The following is a 21,306-nucleotide window of genomic DNA, read 5'->3' on the forward strand; positions in this document are numbered from 1 at the left end:
TTAAACCCCGCCGTATGCAACCTGTTAACTATTTAAAAGATTAGAAGTGTCTTTCATTTTCAAAGAGAATCTAGAAAAGCTTTCTAAATATTTCTACCCTTAATAAATTACACAATCACTCACAAAAGCAAACAATTTCCTAACCAGATCCTGTAAATGGTCGACTTAAACAAATCTTTACTTCTAATTACAAAGTGCCAAAAGACATAAAAATTTGATTTAAGGAAAATACAAAGCAACAGTAACAATGTAAAAGCAATTTTACATGACTTTAGCTCATTCTTAATTAAAACTGACAGTTTTACCTGTCTGAAATCAAGATGAAGTACATGACGTACAATGTTTCAAAGCTCCCTGAAAATATTTGAGCTTCTGAAAAGAAGCATCAATGAAAAAAAAAAAAGCTCACTGTTGTGGCTTCTAATGAATATGGTTTTCACTCTAAAGGGACATTTACTGGTAAACAAGCGCGCGCGCACACACACACACACACACACACAGCCTTTTTAACTAACTGTTTCTGTTGGATTAGTCACACACACACACACACACACACACACAGCATTTTTAACTAACTGTTTCTGTTGGATTAATTACTGTATCCCATTTGTTTAAAAAAAAAAAGCTTTTAAGACAGAGAGGATGCCTTCTAGAATGTTTTACCTAGGATAATTAATACTGCAGAACTTATCAATCAATTAATAAGAAAATCTACCTTTAAATTCAGTAATACCCAATGAACACGTAATTACCTTGGCAAGACTCCAAGACAAACCCAGGAGGTAATTTCACTTTTGACACAAGTTTATGGCATTCATTCATCAGTGAACTAACTGGGTGTTCAGAGAAAACAGGTCTAAGGGGAACCACAGCACTGACACACCTGTTTCCTCTCTGCCATCAGAAAATGAGAGTATAAATTTCGCCATGAGGAGAAGGCAAATTGTGAAGGACTTTAGATCTAACAAGGATTTTACTAGCATCACCAATGATGTTAGCTTTTATTAAAGAATTTTGAATTGTGAGGGTCTTCTACATTTATATTTTTAGATATATTTTAAGATAGCAACAAAACTGGATATATTTTACATGTTGGATGGATGGATAGATGTTCATATAGACTGATGGTCACACTAGTTTCTGGATTGTTTGTAACTTTTGTGAGATTTCACCAGATTTTTGAAAGCATTTCTTTGATTGTGATAGGTTCATACTTAGCCTTGAGGTAGGGGAAGAAATTAATATTTCAATGATCAAATTAATCTCATGACTCATCATTCGCCCTAAAACTTACTCATCTCCCAAGCCAGGCTTAACGGGAATGGGTGGTCAGATTTACTTGTGATTGTGATTAAAGAGAAAATCAGTTCTTTCTCTGTCCCATTCTTTTTATTCTCCAAACTCTCATATTTCAAGCCCTGATTATAGCAATTTTCACACTAGAGTCAACTTTAATTAATCAGAGAACTATTAGGATAAATGGAAAAACTCCAACCTAGGATTTTAGTGAATAACTTGTTGTTGTTGTGCCACTAGCTAGAACTCCAAATTCTTAGTCAGGAGAAAAATGTACCACGTGATTTTTAATTTCCAATAGGATGTGGGAAGAAAGAGCCTAAGTTTAACGTTTGCCAGAGAACCAGCAATCCTGGGCTACAGCCAAAGCTCGAACATGAGCCTCCTTATTCCCAGAGGCTCATGCACAATCTGACTTTGCAAACTGGATGAGGAAGTAGGACTGAAAAAATATATTTAAACAGATGTTTTAAAAATTAGAAAATAAGAATGTCTTAAAATACTTCAAGCTCTGAGAAACTCTTCTATAAAAATTGACATCAATTGACCATTTTCACATCACTGGGCCTGACTGATTTCCTCATATGAGTCTTTAACAGATCCTTCTGGAATTTTTTTGCTTTCTGAGAATGAAAAGTTAGGCTGGAAGAATTAAATACACACAGATATGAGACATTATCAAAGTTCTTTTAGGTGTTAAAACATGTCATCTCTTGTGATCCTGTCCCATAAATATTAGACTTTATTACTTAAATGTAAAGTTGTGCATTTGATTCTTAAGTTTTATACCAGTAAAATTTATACTGGTAAAATACCATCTCAATACCAAATAAAAAATATCTATTAACAATGAGTGAAAATACATAATTACTTAATTTCCCAATGTATCACGTCTCTAATTACTCACAAAACCAAACCGTAAGCTATTTTTATTATAAACAAAAGGTATACTTTGGGCATGTGATCAACATAACCTGTACCCCTGATTCTTCACAGGTCAAAAAGAAGTTGTAATTTCCACATAGGAACGGGAAGAAAAGAAGGGCAAGAAGTCGCCACTGATGCAACCTCTGGAGAACGAGATGCAGCCCTGTCCTCTCCCCTGACCCCACCCAGCCCTGGAAGCTCTGGGCATGATGCTGTGCTGGGTCCCTGCGAGACTCAAAGGAAATAAACATGGGATCTGACCTGAGTTCAAAAATGCCCCCTGGAGACGCCGTCAAGGCTACCGTCACCTAATCTAACCAAGGCAGCCAGCCCCGCTGAACAAAACAAACATCCTCAATGCTGAGCACTCGGTTTACCGTTGGGTGGAGACTAATTAGGTCGTTCCATGGAAAAGAGTACCAGAAGTCTCCCTCCCACTATGGAAAGATTGATACGAAAGTCAAATCCAAACTAAACACCTCCAAATTATATTAAAGACACATATTTCAGTGGTTCTCAGCCTTGGCTGCCTAATCAGAATCTGGGAAGCTTCTAAAAGTCAATCCTAAAGTTCAGGCTGCATTCCGAGAATACTTAGCGCTGACTCCTGGGGTTGGTACCTTGCAGCAGCAGCAGAAAAGACCCCCTGGTGATTCCAATGTGCTGCCAAGACTGAGAACCAACTATTGTTTGGGATGTCCTATTGCCTGATAAACCCAGCAATCCGGAGAAGGGGAACTCCAAGGGGCTCAAACCACTGCAGGGAACTGCTGACAAAGGCATCTGTCTACCCAAATGTAAAAGCTGCAAAACTTCAAACAGTACTAGCAGAGGCCCTGTGACGCCAATTAACCCCCCAAAGTCAGCCTTTCAAGAGCTGTGGTTGGCTAGATGGCCCAAGCCCACCATTTCAACAGCAAATTGGAATTCAGCAAAAGCGTCTATTGGACGAGTAATAAGATGCTCTTTTAAGGAATTTCAGACCTCACATTTCTTGAAACACTGAATTCTAAATTAGTTACTTGGAGTAGAATGGCAGGCAAAATACTCCTCTTATTGTTTAATTAATTATTAACTCTCCTTTTAAAAAAGGTTGTGTTTTTCTTGCGTGATGAGCCCTTGCAATTAGATTTGTGTAAGTTACATGCACGTATGAGGTGACCCCAATGTAATTAAGAGTTCCTAAAAGCAGGGGGTCAGGGAAGAAACTGGGGTCTGCTGCCAAGAGAGCCTATAGACTTAATTCGCTTTTCTAGGGATCACTGAATATATAACTAGGCTTTTGAGAAGTCAGGCAAGGCTGTCCTTAGCCCTGGGGAAATCTTGTATCTAAATCATCCAAGCAGATTCCTCAGCACCATTAAGGGAATCAGAAACATTTCCTTTACCACAGCACAGGCCTAGAAAGAGAATTTCCCAAGTTGGAGACGCTACAAACAGCAAAAAGTACGAAGCTGCTTGGGCGCCAGTGAAATCATCATTAGTAAACATGAGTTCTAAGCTAACTCAAATTTCGGAGCACTGCCACTGAGCAAATGCCTCTGTAATATTTATTCAAGAAGTCATAAATTCTCATCTGTGCTCATATGACAGTCAAGAGATATTCATAAGCATTCAGGCTTACTAACAGTGAGTAAATACATATGAATCATTTCTTTAAAAATAAAAGTAGGCAAGGTAGAAGAAAATATTCTTCAAGGTTGTATCTTAATTGAAAGTCTATGGTGGTTCAAAATCAAATGCTGAACTAAATTTCTGATAAATTTCCTTTCATAAGTAGCCTGACAAGTAATAGGCAAAGATTTTTCAACAACCTAGCTGAGCAATAATCTCACTAACATTTAAAATTTAAAAACCTCTAGGGCCGGCCCGGTGGCTCAGGCAGTTAGAGCTCTGTGCTCCTAGCTCCGAAGGCTGCCAGTTTGATTCCCACATGGGCCAGTGGGCTCTCAACCACAAGGTTGCCAGTTCAATTCCCCCTCGAGTCCCGCAAGGGATGGTGGGTTCCACCCCCTGCAACTAAGATTGAACACGGCACCTTGAGCTGAGCTGCCGCTGAGCTCCCAGATGGCTCAGTTGGCTGGAGCACATCCTCTCAACCACAAGGTTGCCGGTTCGACTCCCACAAGGGATGGTGGGCAGCACCCCCTGCAACTAGCAATGGCAACTGGACCTGGAGCTGAGCTGTGCCCTCCACAACTAAGACTTGAAAGGACAACAACTTGACTTGGAAAAAAGTTCTGGAAGTACACACCCAATAAAAAAAAAAAATCTTAAAAAAAAGAAAACCTCTAAAATCACTTTTCATTTCCCTCTACATACTTTGAAGAAAGTGTTCCCAGCTCTGAAAAAAAAAAAAAAATCGAATAATTGAACTAAATACTCAACAATAAGAATTGAGGGAAGGAGTACACCACTGTGAAAATAAAAGCTAATAAAGTGTCTTTACCATTAAATGAATTATATATTTTCACTCATTGTTCATCCCTGTCTTAACTAATCATTTCAAGTGATGCAATACTTTGTAAAGAAGATAACATATATCATGCTTCTTAAACTAATTACTTAATACTACTGGACCACAAATCATTTTTATCATTTGATGACCTAAGTGAGCATGGTATTCTTTGTTACAGTTTCACATTTAGAATCAGGACTAGCCCAAAGAGAAAATTATTCAGAAAACAATAAAGAAGGAATGGATGAAAATGACCTAAACAAGCCAACAGAAGAAGCAATGAATCCATGTTTGGCTTCTGAACTTGCCCCAGTATTAACCTTATATTTCCTGAGTGCCATTTAATTTATAAAGCACTTCATTTTGTTCATGTTGGCTTATGAAGTAGATAGAGCATGTGTAGTTTGCGTTTAACGGATGGGGAAATGCAAAACCAGAGAGGTTACATGGCTTCTCCTAGGACTAGGCTGGGCAACTGCAGCCCGTGGACTATCCACCTGTGGCCTGTTTTTGTATGGCCCACGAGTTCAGAATACCTTTTACATTTTGCAAATAGAGTTTACAAGCGAGCCCCGCAAATTCGTTTACTCATTGCCTGTGGCTGCTTTTGTACTGCAACAGCAGAGCTGAATAGTTGCCACAGAGACCGTATAGCTCTCAAAGCCAAAAACATTTCTTCCCTGGACCTTTACAGAATAAGTTTGCTGACTCCTGCCTGAGACCCACAGGGGAGCCATGAGTAGAGCTCAGCTTTTTGGGAACCAATCCAATGTTCTGTCTGCTCAATCTTTTGCCTTTCCTTCAGCCATTTCAGCACGTGGTTCATCCCAGGCGCACGGCTGAGGGATAAGAGGAAGTTTAGGAAGCATGATAGTAGGTACTTGAAGTAGAAAGAAAGAAAGCATTGAGAATGGAGCTCGATACCTCAAATGAGAGGAGACAGGAGGTATAATTGACTTGTTTCCTAGTTTCACAGGGCTGTGGAAGGAAAGGCATTCTGCCTCAGGACGGACCAAATCCAATCTCAGCCATACCTGATTGAGATGATTTAAATGATGAGATTTGGGAGCTTTTGACTTCATATTTAGATTGGATTTGAGACTTAGAGTTGATGCTGGAATGGGTTAAGATTTTGGGGGATATTGGAGTGGGGTGAATGTCTTTTGTTTGTGGGATGGACATGAATGGGGGGGGTCAGAGGGCAGACTGTATTGGGTTGAACAGTGTCCTCCTGAAATTCATGCAAACCCCAACCTCAGAAAGTGACGTTATTTAGAAATAGGGCTTTGTAGATGTAATCAACTTATGATGAGGTCATCCTGGATTAGGGTGGGCCTGACTCCAATGACTGTTGCCTTTATAAGAAAAGGAAAATGTAAACAGAGAGGAGAATGCCACATGACACAGACACACAGGGGAGAACTCTATGTGAAGACAGACAGGGATGGAAAGGACATCAAAGATTGCCAGCCACCACCAGAAGCTCGGAGAGAGGCCTGGAAAAGTCTCCCTCAGAGCCCATTGGAACCCATCAACCTTGATTTCAGACTTCCAGTCTTCAGGACTGTGAAAGAATCAATTTCTCTTTTAAGCCCCCCAGTTTGAGGTACTTACATACAACGGCTGCAGGAAACTAACACAGATTAGTAGACAAGTGGACGTGGCCTTATAAAAAAGAATTAAGATCAAGAGAAAAGGAGAAAGTAGGGGAATGTCAAATCCCATAAAACCTTTTTGTTTAAAATATAAGCTCAGAGTACCTCTAGAAGACCTTGAGGGAAAACAAAACAAAACAAAAACCCAAACACCTTGATCACTAAATCTGATTGGGTTTTAAAAACATGTTGCCAAGGTAAGCAGAACTGACTTTCACTTAAAGCATTTTCTTCCCAATAGGTCTGTTTACAAATCCATCCCTAAAATCCAAGCTTTCCCCATCACCCTACTAAGACTGAGAAACCAGATGCATTTTACGACACAGAAAAACAGACTAACTAAACCACAAGACATACCTCTTCTCCTAATCCTAAATTTCCACAGATGGCCTAATTTTTCACCTTCTACAGGGTGATTTAAAAAGAATTGCACATGTTCAAAAAAATATAATGCATGTAGTCAAAACCAGTATGTAAAGGAATCATCAGTCACTTCTAGAATCTCCCAGTGACCCAGTTTGCACTTCTGACATTACTTGGCACAAAGGCTAACCACCCCCCTCCCCCACCAACACACACTCTTCAGCATAATTATGTTGAAGGTTGAAGCTGTAGGCAAGATACATTTCTTCAAGACTGAGGAAATAATGATAAAGGCACAAGTTTGCGGACACAATGTAAAAATAAAGTATGGTGCATGCTGTGTTTTTTTTTTTTTTTTTTTTTTTTTTTATGTAATCTAGTCACTGAGTAATAAAAATCCAGATTGCTTTGAAACTCTTTGTATATTACATATATATAAAGTATACACGAAGACAGGTGCCACAAGATCATGATAAAGTTGTCCTTGGGGGGTGTATTCTAAAGCCCATGCAATTCTGGCATTTTAGCAGCCAAATTTCTTTTTAGTAGATCCACAAGAAACACATCTTAGAATTTTCTCTTTATCATCGTGTCATGTTGTAACTTGATATTAATTATTTTAAATAAACTATTTCTACTCCAGAATCTTAATGAACTCAGACATGGTATTTCCCAACATATTTGCATTCCCTCATACCATATAAAACTTTATTTGTCTCCTCCTTCCACCCTCATTATTTTCCTATGGTCTTACACAGATTTGTATTTTAAATAACCAGTAGTGATAGGAAAGCCAATGCCAGCTTGATACCACTACTTTTTCAGAGTCCATTGCTAGTTGGGATATAAGCATCGATCTCATAAAGCTATCACTTAACTCCCAAGGGCTCGTTCCCAAAATACACAAAATCTACTGCTTTCTCTGAGTAGTCTCCAGGGAACTTGTGAAAATATTTCTTAAGACTGGGAAGTCTTGAAAAGTTGGCAATTGTACACCAAAGAGCTCTGTTGCTCCAGTGAAAAATTAACAGAGTATCTTAGCTGAAAGAGAAAACGTGTATGTCTTCCTTTTTTCAGTGCCTGAAATAAGCAACCTAAATGACTGCCCACATTTCTGAATTCCTGCACGTGGGGTAGCCCCACATGACCACCAGCAGTAAGACTGCAGGGCTGACTAAATTCATCACACTCTTCTGGAGTTTGACCTCAAGAGCTTCTTTTGGCCTCTGACCAGAACACTCAGTAAATCTTTTTGTTCAGAGATCTCTGCTAACCAGAGTAGGAAAGCATGCAATCACAAATAGGGCCAATGCCCTCAGCGCTTTACCTTATTCTGCTCACACACATACTGTATCCTCAGCGTGTCCATGGCTCTGATCATGGCTTGCATGGCGGTGAAGATGTTCTGGTAAACCAGCTTCGTGAATCCCTTTCGATCTTCATCGCTGTAACCAGATCCATGGATAATTCTCATTTGCTTGATAAAGGTGCTTTTGCCACTTTCACCAGTTCCTAACAAGACAAAACAAGTGAAAAACACAGTCAGCAATCTTCAAAAGGAACATACTAAGAAAGAAGGGATTTCCTGGTAGTGTTGGTTCATGTCACAATTAACAGATTGATGGGATAGACTTGGAAAAGGCCTGGAGAATGCTGATGCAGGGTAGTATTAGCCTAAATCCCAGGACAGGGGTCCTTACCCTGGACCCTGTGCTTTAGAAGGCCTCAAATCTCTCTCTCTCTCTCTCTCTCTCTCTCTCTCTCTCTCTCTCTCTCTCAATTCATTAAGGACACATGAGTGTCTGTGTCACTTGGAGTAATCCTAACCATCGGCACTTGTGACTAACACTGTTTAGGCCTCAGGGAACTGCTCACCCACATCCCCTGCCCTAAGGCCTCAAAAGAGCTGGCAACTGTGTTTGAAAGCCCAAGACATTTGAGGCTCTTGCTACCGCTAACCCAGCAGTGGCAGTGATGCAGACTGCTTCAGCGTGCAGGGAGGATGTGAGCAGCAGGAACACTCGGGTGAGAGAAAAGGCTACTTAACTTGTCAATTCCTTCCATTCAGATACATGAATGCAATTGATCCTTGTACAACGAAGGACCATCCCCAGTGGTGCCAAGTGTCTATATTCTTGCTACTCCTCATATTCCAATCTGTACTTCAGGAGGTCCTCTACACCTGCACATGGCAGCCAAGGAACAGTTCTGAGAATCAACCATTTCTGTTGCTCTGACATTTGTATAGATGTCTAGACTAAGACGTGTGAAATATGATGCCAGGGATTGACGTTAATATTAGATTGAGCTATTGCTTGAAAAGATAGTAAAAGTTGCAGTATAAGTGATAGAGCTTTATATGATGAAATGAAAATATTTTCTAATATTTTCTGTGATAAAAATAATTTATTGTATGAGATCCCATTACCATGTTTGGAACATGGTATGTTATATAGATGGTTCATTTTTCAATCTAAGTATTGCTTTGAGAATTTTGTTAACAATTCAGGTTGACATGTCCTGTCCTCCAGAGGGCAAAGTTTCTTTAAATTGAAACGATTGTGAAACTATCTCAGAACTAAAATGACTCAGGAAAAGTTGTACACGTCAAATGTGTGAATTTTATGCTATGCAAGTGAATTTCAACATAGCTATTGCAAAATAAGAAAAGTTGTCTAACTCAGTATTTCTGTCAAAAGAATACAAATTATCTGATAATCTTAATTAAAACATAATTAATGATTTTTATATAAAGAACATAAAAGTTATTGAATAGGAAATGATTTCTTAATTATAAAATATTGTATTATATGCATCTCGTTGACCCAACAGAACACCCAGACAGTATATTTATAGTTAAATTCCATTGTCTTTGATACTTTGCAGACTCTTAGCCATAAAAAAAAGCCATAGTTATACGTACCTTTTCTGACATTTTAGTTATAGAGACATGTTTGTCAGAGTAGGAGGATGGAACATATTGATAATAGTTTGTTAACTTGATTATAACCTATAACTATTAAGACTTATGTGATGTGGGTCATCATTTGTACTCAAATCAGGGCCCTGAGAAACACTTAGGGGACTTGTTCAATTTTTCCCATGTGGATAATTAAAACAACCCTTAGTATTTCATAAGATTTTTCCCTGTTAAAAAATAGATTCCTTCAGATTGATCTTTTCAAGCACATATCTGATTTTCTGTCCATCTTTCCATCCTCAATTCAAAACCTTCAATGACTGCCTGCTCTGCTCAGAAACAGACAAAATTTATTATGGCCATCTTCACCAGCCACTTCTCATAACATTCTTTCTTCCACTCTCTGCATGCCAGCTGCACTGTCCTTTCAGGCCCTTCCTTCTTGTGGCCTTGCACATGCTTTTCACATTCCTAGAAGGTCTTCCTTCATCGTGCTCACCTTTGCTCTTGGCCTGGCCTGGCTTCCCTGACAAGGTCAAGTCCTTCTAGTCTAGGTTCTCATGGTGCCATGAACTTCTCTTCGCAGTACTTGTTCCTGTACTTTTGCCCATTTATGTCATTCTCCATTGAACATGTGTCTCCCCTACCAGCCTCTAAGTTCCATAAGGGTAGACAGGGGCCACGTTTGTTTTTACTCACACTGTCTCTCCTTGTGCCACATATGGTGTCTAATACTTGGCACATGCTTAATAAGCTTTTAAAAAATTGTGGTAAAATATACATACAAAATTTACTATCCTAATCATTTTTAAGGGTATAATTCAGTAGCGTTGAGTACATTCACATTGTTGTGCAATCACTCTCCAGAACGCTCTACATCCTGAAGAACTGAAACTGTACCCATTAAACAACTCTCCATTCCTCCCTCCCTCTGGTCCCTGGCATCCACCATTCAACACTCTGTCTCTAGGAACTTGACTACTCTAGGTACCACGTATAGGGTGGAATCATACAGTATTCGTCTTTTTGTGACTGGCTTGTTTCACTTAGCATAATGTCTTTCAAGGTTTATCCATATTGTAGCATGTGTCAGAATTTCCCTCCTTTATAAGGCTTGAATAATATTCCAGTATTTTTTTGAATACCTAATAGTGATAAAGAATTCATCCAGTCTCAACTATTATACTATCAACAACATAGGAAAATAAAGTAGGTCATCCTCTCTCAATTACCCAGTGTATTATGTGGGTAGCAATGACTTCAACCACAGCAGGAACAACCACAAGAAGTGGCAGAGCCAGGAGACTTATCTCAATTCTCTGTGACTCTTTCTGGGTTATTCCCCCAGTCCCAAGAACGACAAATAATAGAGTAGTCACTATGTGCCAGGCACTCTATACAAATTATTGCCTTTAATCCTCATAGCCACCCTACAAGATATATACCATTATCATCATCTTTATTTTAGAGACAAGAAACCTGGGACTCAGAGTGATTGAGTAACGTATGCAAGGTCACACAGCTAGCAAAAGAAAGAATGGGGATATCCTCAGACAATCGGACTCTAGTGACAGGCTGTATTGCCTGAGAAGAAAGTCGGGGTCATGACCAAAAAGACTTAGTTATACTGGTCAAATCTGAAGTTCACAGCCATACACTGAACCCTAAGCCCTGGCAGACCCACCATCTTGTAGGCGCACACTGCTACAGTATGAGGAAGAACCTTCAGACAGGTGAAGGACAAGTGTCCTCACAAGCAGTCTCACTGTCACCTCCCCTTCTATCTCCAGAAGCTGGAAAGTTGGGTACTGTCTTTCCATGTCAGAGATGAGGAACCTGGCTGAGTCAGCAAACAAGGTAAGGTCAGTGCAAATGCAGAGCTGGAGCTCCAAGGCTAGGCCATCAATACCTCTGCCTACAAGGTTCACCACAAATATCACCTCCCTTGAAGGAATTTCTTCCCCTCCAAACCCCAGCTAGGTCTGTCCCGTTTGAGCTCTCAACGTGACTATGGATACCCTAGTGGAACACATCCCCTAATTGTTTATTTACAGACACGTTTCTCACTACACCCTTAGTCCAGCAAGGTGAGGCATGGAATTCACTCATTTGGGTACCACGAATAATGTGCTTGCTACATAGCCAGCTTTCAAAGGAAGGCTACATGAAGGTATGAATGGAACACAGGAGAAGTCACAGTTTTCCTCCATAGGTCTTACATCATGGACAACAGCAGAAAAATAAGATGTGACTTGTCTAAAGATAATTGCAATGAGAACAGGTGCCCCTAAAATCACAATTTCAGTGATGACTCTTGGCTGCCTAAACCCCATATGATACCATGAGGACCTGTGGGAAGACTCTATACTGTCAGGACTTGGCCTAACGTTCTGGATCAGATTAGATCTCTGTTCTTATAGAATCTTAGGGTCCCTGCATCTCCTCCCATCTACGATATTTCCACACTTCCTTCTATTCCACCATAGCAAGGCTAACCTCTGGTCTAGTGCTACTTTATCCCAAGCAAACATTAACACTTCTACATTCTATACACCATGAAGCTAATATGAATGGAGAGATTATGTAACTATCTCAAGACAAACTCCAGCTCCAAAACTGTGATTTTGGCCCTGAAACCAAGAAATCAATCAAGATTCAGCTGAAAGTTTTGCACAAAAGTAGAGAATCTTTTTAGTTATAAAGGCCATCTACTTATAAGAGGTTAAAGCCAACCCCACCTCCAGCTCCAAATACAGACACATTTCTGAAAAGTCATTCATGTTGCTTTTGGACATGGAGCATTTCACAAAGAAAAATCTTAAAAATGATTTTAAGGATTAATACAAAAAGAATATATAAACATATTTGATTAATACCAATATTTTAAAATATTCTTCAGTTCTACATTGCGACACCACTGGGGGCTGAGGCTGAGGGAGCAGAGACTTAGTCTGGAATATCTTCTTGCTCTCATTTCAGCCTCAACATAACCCAGTTAGTGTCTTCTTTTTCCCAAAGGGAAACTGAAAATCAGAAAGATTAAATAGTTTATTTCATCTTTGTCCAAGGTCTATGCTTGTCCAAGGTCACCCAGCTTGGAAGTGTTGGGCCTTAGGTCTAAATCCAGGTCTGTGCTGGTACAGGTACTTCCCAGAATAATACGAGGTGCTAGTTTCACACTGCTTCCCCAAATAAATGGCCAGTGACACCTCCTATCGGCTTCTTAGTAGGGTCTTCACCTGGCCCTGAGATTCTAACACGTGGGCCTTTAATCCTTCAGAGTTCTGCTCTGAATAAGATGGTTCCAGCGGCAGATAGGGGCATGAGGGGGGTGGGGGTGGGAGGCAAGGGTCTCTCATCAATGACAACTGTGAGCAGGACCATGGGGACCAGTAAACGCAAGCTAAGGATCTGAACTGAGTTTCTTCACTGGTTCTAAACAGAAACTCAACACGTAGACATTGAGTATAACCATTTATTCTGTGTAAACAAAAGAAAAATCTAAAGGATATGACTTTTAGAATGAAAATTATTGGTGACTGGAGGACTAGGTGACTTAACTTTTATATCCCATCTAATTACATACTAGAATATGTGGTTTGGGTCAGTAGCACGGCCCAAATCTCTTTGTCAGGACTTTCTTATCCACTCCCCCAGAAAACCAACATGCTGCTGGCAGCGCTTTCACGGCCTGTCAAGCTCAGAGAGAGAGGGCAACTTGAGCCTTCCACCTGGAAGCAGCTTTTGGTTGGAAGGTGAACTTTGCTGCCGGGTTACTAAGGAATTCAATCAGAGGTCACAAGGGAGGGTGGGGGAAGGGCGGGGCGAGGAGATGGCAGTCCTGAAGCACTTTTACTCCTGGACCCAATGCTGTCAAAACACAGATGGGGAAAGGAATAAAATTACAATTCTGCTTCTAGATTCTGTTCCAAATATAAAGAAGGGAAACGGCTCTTCTCCACTTAGTTTTTGCTTCATCGTTTTCACATTTGGGAGAAGAAAACCCAACAACAGTTATAATTTTAAGCTTTCATTAAGTGCCTGCTCCATTTGATGAGGTTCTCACTTAGCATCATCCTACCGCAAGTCGTCTCTGTAATAAAATCAGCGGGTAAATTCTGAGTAAGGCACTGTGGCCAGTAACGCAGATTTCCAGGAGGTCTTGCTCTCCGACCTCTGGGCTGCAGTCCAACCTGCTTCTCACATCAGGCTTAAATACTCTCCTGAGACTCTCACTGTAAAGCTCTGCCCAGGACCCTCTGCCTCTCCCAGCCCCTTAAACGTGGCTTATTTCCTTTTCCAGAGTAGACACTCAATAAGTGGTTAAATTGAACATGCACAGCTTGTTACTCTAGCATGGATGCCATATACCGATAATTTGTGTTCTATTTTAAGTTAAAGCTCACCTCCACCAGCTTCCTGCTTTCTGTGGGTGACGGGTGTGCACCTTTGACCTTGCACAGATGGGAGCTTTCCTACAAGACACTCGCTCCTGGCATTCACTTAACCAGTGTTCCCCCAAACTCTGATATTTGTGTACCTACCTTGTGATTTTTATCATATTCATATGCCACCTGTATGGTTATTTAATATTTTACATTCATTTATTTAAATAAGCTTGTTATGAAAGGAAACATGAATGTCATAAATAACCAACATCGTTTACCATGATTAATCAAATTAAATATATTTTAATAAAGTAAATAAGACCAGCGATATTCCAGCTAAAAACATTGTGTCTATCACCAGTAATCTGGGTATCCTAATTTGGGAAACAATACAAATTATTGTCCTATTTACGTGAAATGTACCCTTTTACAAACTTCCATCCTTGAAGGAACTTTCCCCTTCTTTCTCTCTAGAGGCTTCTGGAATTCTACTCATGAACCTCACCCAGGTACAAAAAAACTGAGGGTTGAAACTCATGTAATTGAAAAAGGGCCAACAAAATGTCTTAGCACTAAAATTCTAAGTTCTTTCTGAGATTTGGGAAAGCAACATGAGGTTCAAGTTTCAGCTTAATTTTAAATACACAGAAAGGCTCATGGAGGAAAAAATAAAAAAGAAAGGTACTTTTTTAGGAGCCAGGAGGGAACAGAGGCCAAAGCAAAATAAATCCTTTCCAAGTGATAGACCAAGGACATCTAAACAGAAAGCCAATTGTTCTAAAGTTTATTACAATCTCTAGTAGAGACCGCCTCCCTGAGAGCCAAAGCGAGAAGCTGATAAAGCTTCTGAGATGGGCAGAGCCATCTTTAGTACACAGTGATGTTTTCTAAAACCATCTGTGAGAAGTCATTGTTTTTTTTAGCTCAGTTTTGCAGAATATAAACAGAACAAAATGTAAATCAGAACAAAAATGGGAACACATTTCTGGACATTGGTCACATGTTCTAAAGGATCCATGAGACCAATGGGCTTAGAAGAGAGTATGGATATACTGATGTGACCCACAAGTTGGCTCTATAAGCAACTTTTTTTCCTTATTTTTCTTGTTCCTTGAAATTGTTGGAGCCTAAAACAGAGCACACTGTAGGAACCCAATAAATATTTATTGACTAAAATGAACAGGATGACTGTTTTGGAAAAGAATAGAAAGTGGGCTTGCCTGGCCAAGAGAAGGCTCAGAACTGATTGGGTAAATCTGAGTACACAAGGCTACCTCACACAGAAGCAGGCACCCTGCCACGTGCCCTTTCTGACCAGGACACTTGACACCCAACGCCAATTCACAGAGGGAAGCTCAGGTCCTTGTACCAGGGTTTCCTGGTAGTGGAGACAGATGAGTTAAGAAAATTCCTTTTGGAATCTTTAAGCAGGAGTGGTTCTCAGCAGCATGGAGGGCCAAGAGTGCTGAGACTCTCCCTGGTCCCCTCTAACTTGCAGCTGCCCCTGGGCAGCAGCCACGCCATACAATGGGAGTTTCTGTACTTGCAAGTGCTGCAATCTTGGAACTTGTTATTTTAAAGGTACCAATTTATGAGAGAATCTGGCTAGTGTTGGGTAAAATTCCAAATGATTCTTTGCTGCTGTGGTTGAATGGTTGCGTCCTCCCAAAATTCAACCTAATGAACAGAAAACCTAATGACTCAGGTGATGGTAACAGGAGGGCCTTTGGGGGTGATTAAATCATGAGGATGGAACCCTCGTGAATGGGATTAGTGTGCTTATTATATAGAGAACCCTAAAGATTCCATCAAAAAACTATTAGAGTTGGGCTGTCCCAGTGGCTCAGGTGGTTAGAGCTCCGTGCTCCTAACTCCGAAGGCTGCCGGTTTGATTCCCACATGGGCCAGTGGGCTCTCAACCACAAGGTTGCCAGTTCAATTCCTTGAGTCCCACAAGGGATGGTGGGCAGTGCCCCCTGCAACTAAGATTGAACACGGCACCTTGAGCTGAGCTGCCACTGAGCTCCCGAATGGTTCAGTTGGTTGGAGCGTGTCCTCTCAACCACAAAGGTTGCCAGTTCGACTCCCGCAAGGGATGGTGGGCTGCGCTCCCTGCAACTAGCAACAGCAACTGGACCTGGAGCTGAGCTGCGCCCTCCACAACTAAGACTGAAAGGACAACTTGAAGCTGAACGGCACCCTCCACAACTAAGATTGAAAGGACAACAATTTGACTTGGAAAAAAGCCCTGGAAGTACACACTATTCCCCAATAAAGTCCTGTTCCCCTTCCCCAATAAAATCTAAAAAAAAAAATATAAAAAACTATTAGAGTTGATAAATGAATTCAGTAAAGTAGCAGGATACAAAATTAATATTCAGAAATTGATTGCCTTTTTATACACCAATAATAAACTGTCAGAAAGAGAAATTAAGAAAACAATCCTATTTGCAACTGCATGAAAAGAATAAAATGCCTAGGAATAAATTTAACCAAGGAGGTAAAAGACTTGTACTCAGAAAATTATAAGACACTGAAGAAAGAAAGTGAAGAAATTACAATTAAATGGAAACACATACTATGATCAAAGATAGGAAGAATTAAGGTTAAAATATCCATACTACCAAAGCAATCTATAGATTCAGTGCAATCCCTAGCAAAATACCAATGACACTTTTCACAGAACTAGAACAAATAATCTTAAAATGTATGCTGAATAGCCACAGCAATTTGAGAAAGAAGAACAAAACTGCAGGTATCACATTACCTGATATCAAACTATACTACGAGGCCATAGTAATCAAAACAGCATGGTACTGGCATAAAAACAGACACATAGATCAATGGAACAAAATAAAGAGCCCAGATATAAATGCATACCTATAGGATCATTTAATCTATGACAAAGGAAGTAAGAACATACAATGGGGTAAAGACAGTCTATTCAAAAAATGGTGCTGGGAAAACTAAACAGATATGTACAAAAAAATAAAACTGGACCACCTTCTTACACCATATATAAGAATAGATTCAAAATGGATTAAAGACTTAAAAGTAAGACCCGAAACCTTAAAACTCCTAAAAAAAAACATAAAACATAGGCAATAAATGCTCTGACATTGCTCTTAGTGATATTTTTTCTGATCTATCTCCTTGGGCAAAGGAAACAAAAAACAAACAAACAAACAAACAAATAGGACTACATTAAACTAAAAAGTTTTTGCAACAAAGGAAACCATCAACAAAACTAAAAGACAGCCTACTGAATAGAAGAAGATATTTGCAAATGATATCTCTGACAAGGAGTTAATATCCAAAATTTATTTTAAAAACTCTACAACTCCACATCAAAGAAACAAACAATCCAACTGAAAAATGGGCAGAGGACCTAAATAGACATTTCTACAAAGATGACATACAGATAGCCAATAGACATATGAAAAGATGCTCAATGTTGCTAATCAAGAAATACAAACTAAAACCACAATGAGATATCACCTTACATCTATCAGAATGGCTACCATCAATAAATTAACAAACAACAAGTGCTGACGAGGATGTGGAGAAAAGGGAACCACTGGTGGGATTGCAAATTGGTGCAGCCACTATAGAAAACAGTTTGGAGGTTCCTTAAAAAATTAAAAACAGAACTACCTCATGACCCCAGTAATTCCACTTCTAGGTGTTTATCTTAAGAAATCCACAACATTAATCAGAAAAGATATATGCACCCCTGTGTTCACTGCAGCACTATTTACAATAGCCAAGACATGGAAGCAACCCAAGTGCCCATCAATAGAAGATTGGATAAAGAAGAAGTGGTACATATATATAATGGAATATTACGCAGCCATAAAAAGAATGTAATCTTACCATTTGTGACAACATGGATGGGCCTACAGGGTATTTTGCTAGGTGAAATAAGTCAGACTGAGAAAGACAGATACCGAATGATCTCACTTATATGTGGAATCTAAAGAACAAACAAACAAACAAAAAAAACAGAAATAGACTCATAGATACAGAGACAAAATGATGGTTGCCAGAGAGGAGAGGGGTTGCGGAGCTGGGTGAAAAAGGTGTAGAGATTAAGAAGTACAAATTTGTTGTTACAAAATAATCATGGGAATGCAAAGTACAGCATAAGGAATATAGTCAATAATGTTGCAACAAGTATGTATAGTGCCAGGTGGGTACTAGACTAATCGGGGGATCACATTATGCATAAATAACATAAATATCTATCCATTATGCTGTACACCTGCAACTAACATAAGATAATATTGAATTTCAACTGTAACTAAAAAAAATAAACAAGTTTTTAAAAAGAATGCATAGGTTAAGTAATAGCAAGATACTGACAAGGTTATAGTAACCACTTAAAATTCAGGCCATATTACTTCTGCCTTTCTTTCTCTATCCCAGTAGGCTTCTGACTCCCAGGCCAACTTGTCCAACTCATTACACAGTTCTAACATCACTTTTTCCATGAATCCCTCTGAATTCCCAGGTAGAGACTCAGTCTCTTCTTTCTATTACTACTATATCTTTACATACCATTATTACTGCATTTGTCATGATGTTTACATGTCTTCAGACTAGTGTGTCATTTCCTTTAGATTAGGAACTCTCTTCTCTACTTTTGAACCCTAGCACGTTGGGCAATACCTGCCACAGAGTAGGTGCTCAATAAATGTCTAAATATTGGAAGAATGTCCTAATACCACTTTCCTTAGCACTCATCTAACCACCACACAGCCTTGGAATCTTTCCTACCATTTAAATCAGACAGTCCTTTCCCCAAATAAATTAAATATACTGTCCCCCTTTAATTCTCCTCTGCACCCCCAAATCAACAAACAACTTTGTGCCTATGCAACTCTCCAGTTCTCATCAAATGATCTTCATTATGGCTTCATCCTCTGAGAGAAAGAAATTGCTTTTCTGTTGTACAGCTGTGAATCAGTAAGTTCACAATCCAATGCAGGACAGGCCGTCATTCCAATTACTATTTACTGAGCAAATGTTGAGTGCTTGGTTGGGGGCATGCGTCTCTACCCAAGTGGGGAAGGCCAACACCCCAGTTTCCTTTCTTCAGGCCAAGGTCCCTTCCAGCCCCAGTCTCCCCAGATCCATGAGCTCCAGAATGACTAAGACCAGAAGATTTGGGTAAGATTTTTTCCAATGTGTCTTACAGATATCCAAAAGAGTTTCTTAAGTATGTATTATTTAATTTCCAAGAAACAGTTAATATCTGTTTGTGGGAAGATGTTTTCAAACTGGCTGGACTCCCCTCTGCAGGGTGGATTAAAATGATCAGGATGACCGTATCTTCCAGGTGCCCAGGACCAGCCTAGTTTATACCTGTCATCCTGAGGTAATTATCTATAGTAGCATTTTTCATTCTCAAACGTGTCCTGGTGTGGACAATAAAGTATATGGTCATCCTCAGTATAACTCTGCAAGTTGGGGTTGGGAGAGACGTCACAGCCTCCTTTGGCCTTATAACTCGAATTTACTGCTTAAACATACAGCCCAAGGTAAGAAAATTCATAACCGCCACCTTAACAAAAAAAACAGCTTTTCAGTAAGACAATTATTAAGAGTTGCTAACATGTTTCTTATATCGGGAGAATGTAGTTTTGACCTTGCTATAAAACCAGCTGAACAACAGAACCCAACCAGTTGCTTTGTTACAGAAAGTGGGAAAATGTATTCAAAAGAGGTCAACTAAAAGAAATCTGCATATGAGATAGCTGTTATCTGTATTAATTATATCTCCAATGACCTACTTATGGTGGGGGGCAGAGGGGAACTTTTCACCAAAAGCCAATCTGATGTCTCTTCTAAGGCTGTAGTTAAGCATATAAAAGAAATTCTATTGTTATTTTTTCTAAAAATGGCGGTAAATAAGCTCTTTCTTTTCTTGTTTTATCAACACTGGCATGCTTTGCTGTGGTAACAACAAGGGCTAGTCCCCCAAGGTGTGGGGAAGCAAAGGAGAACGATTTGAGCATTATTCTCATCTTACCCCAGGATATAGACGTGTTCCTATGGCCTTTTCTTTGGAATGATGGAGAAGGCAGTAATGCAAATAATTACAGCCAGGCACTCCATTTGGGGTTGAGTGTTGTTTTTTCCTGAGAGCTAAAGGGCCTATCCTTGCTGGAATCACAGATTTTTAATACCCTAGTCAACTGTGTGACCTTAGACAAATTACTTAAACTCTCTGAAACTCAGTTTCCTCATCAATTAAATAGGCAGAATAATACCCATCCCATCATCACTTGTTGTGAAAATTAAAATCACTTTAATTCTAAAAAGTAGTATTCAAATATTAATTATTGTTACAAGTGATAAGAAAAATAACTGGAAATGTCATGGTTTAGGAGGCTGAATGTATTTGAGAGACAAGATTAGCAACAGGAATTATACAACCTTTGAGACCAGGAACTTAGTGGTATTTCTAATAATGGGGACATTAGGAAGTGGTGCCTGTGTTTGTTTCCTAGGCTCCTATAATAAAGTACCACCAACTGAATGCCTTAAAACAATAGAAATTTATTCTTTCACTGAGGCTCTGAGGGACAATCTGTTCCTTGCTTCTCTCCTAGCTTCTGGTGGTTGCTGACAATCCTTGATGTTCCTCAGCCTGTGGCAACATAACTCCAATCTGCGTGTTTTTCTTCACATGGCTATCATTCCTCTGTGTGTGTCTGTGTCCAAATTTTATCATTTTGTAAGAACACCAGTCATATTGGATTGAGGGCCCTCCCTAATCCAGTATGACATCTTAACTTGATTTTATCTGCAAAGAAGCTCACATTCACAGATTCCAAATTCATCATGAATTGGGGGCACTCTAGTCAACCCCGTACTGTGCGTGTTTGGGAAAGGCGATTGCAGGCTCAACACTCAGAGAAACTTGATATAATAATTTTTGGTAGGATTTTTACAGAAAAGCAAAGAATAGGGGATTCCTACACATTTTCTAAATATATCAAACTTTTTAAACTTCCAACATGAGGGACAAGGTTTCCACTTGTTTTAATCACCATTTGGATTGTTACTAGGATGCTAAAGAGTTTTCTCATTACAACTTTTCCCCACACTTATTTTCTGTGTGAAGGAACTCCCTTAACTAAAGTTATTCTTTAGGGAATATAGTCAATAATATTGTAATAACTATGTATGATGTCAGGTGGGAACTAGACATATTAGGGGGATCACTTTGTAAGTTATATAAATGTCTAATCACTATGCTGTACCCATGAAACTAATATAATATTTTATGTCAAC

General features: G+C 39.5%; 1 protein-coding gene across 1 annotated transcript in view; it reads right to left on the minus strand.

Annotated features, from left to right (window-relative positions):
- Window positions 1-21,306, minus strand: part of GNA14 (G protein subunit alpha 14) — a 155,740-nt gene that overhangs the window by 61,772 nt on the left and 72,662 nt on the right. The window contains exon 2 of the mRNA XM_019736652.2: window positions 8,027-8,211. Coding sequence (XP_019592211.1) covers window positions 8,027-8,211 — 185 coding nt within the window. The remainder of the gene's footprint in view (window positions 1-8,026; window positions 8,212-21,306) is intronic.

This window comes from Rhinolophus sinicus, linkage group LG04 (assembly GCF_036562045.2).
Source record: "Rhinolophus sinicus isolate RSC01 linkage group LG04, ASM3656204v1, whole genome shotgun sequence".
In the NCBI taxonomy this organism is placed as follows: domain Eukaryota; kingdom Metazoa; phylum Chordata; class Mammalia; order Chiroptera; family Rhinolophidae; genus Rhinolophus; species Rhinolophus sinicus.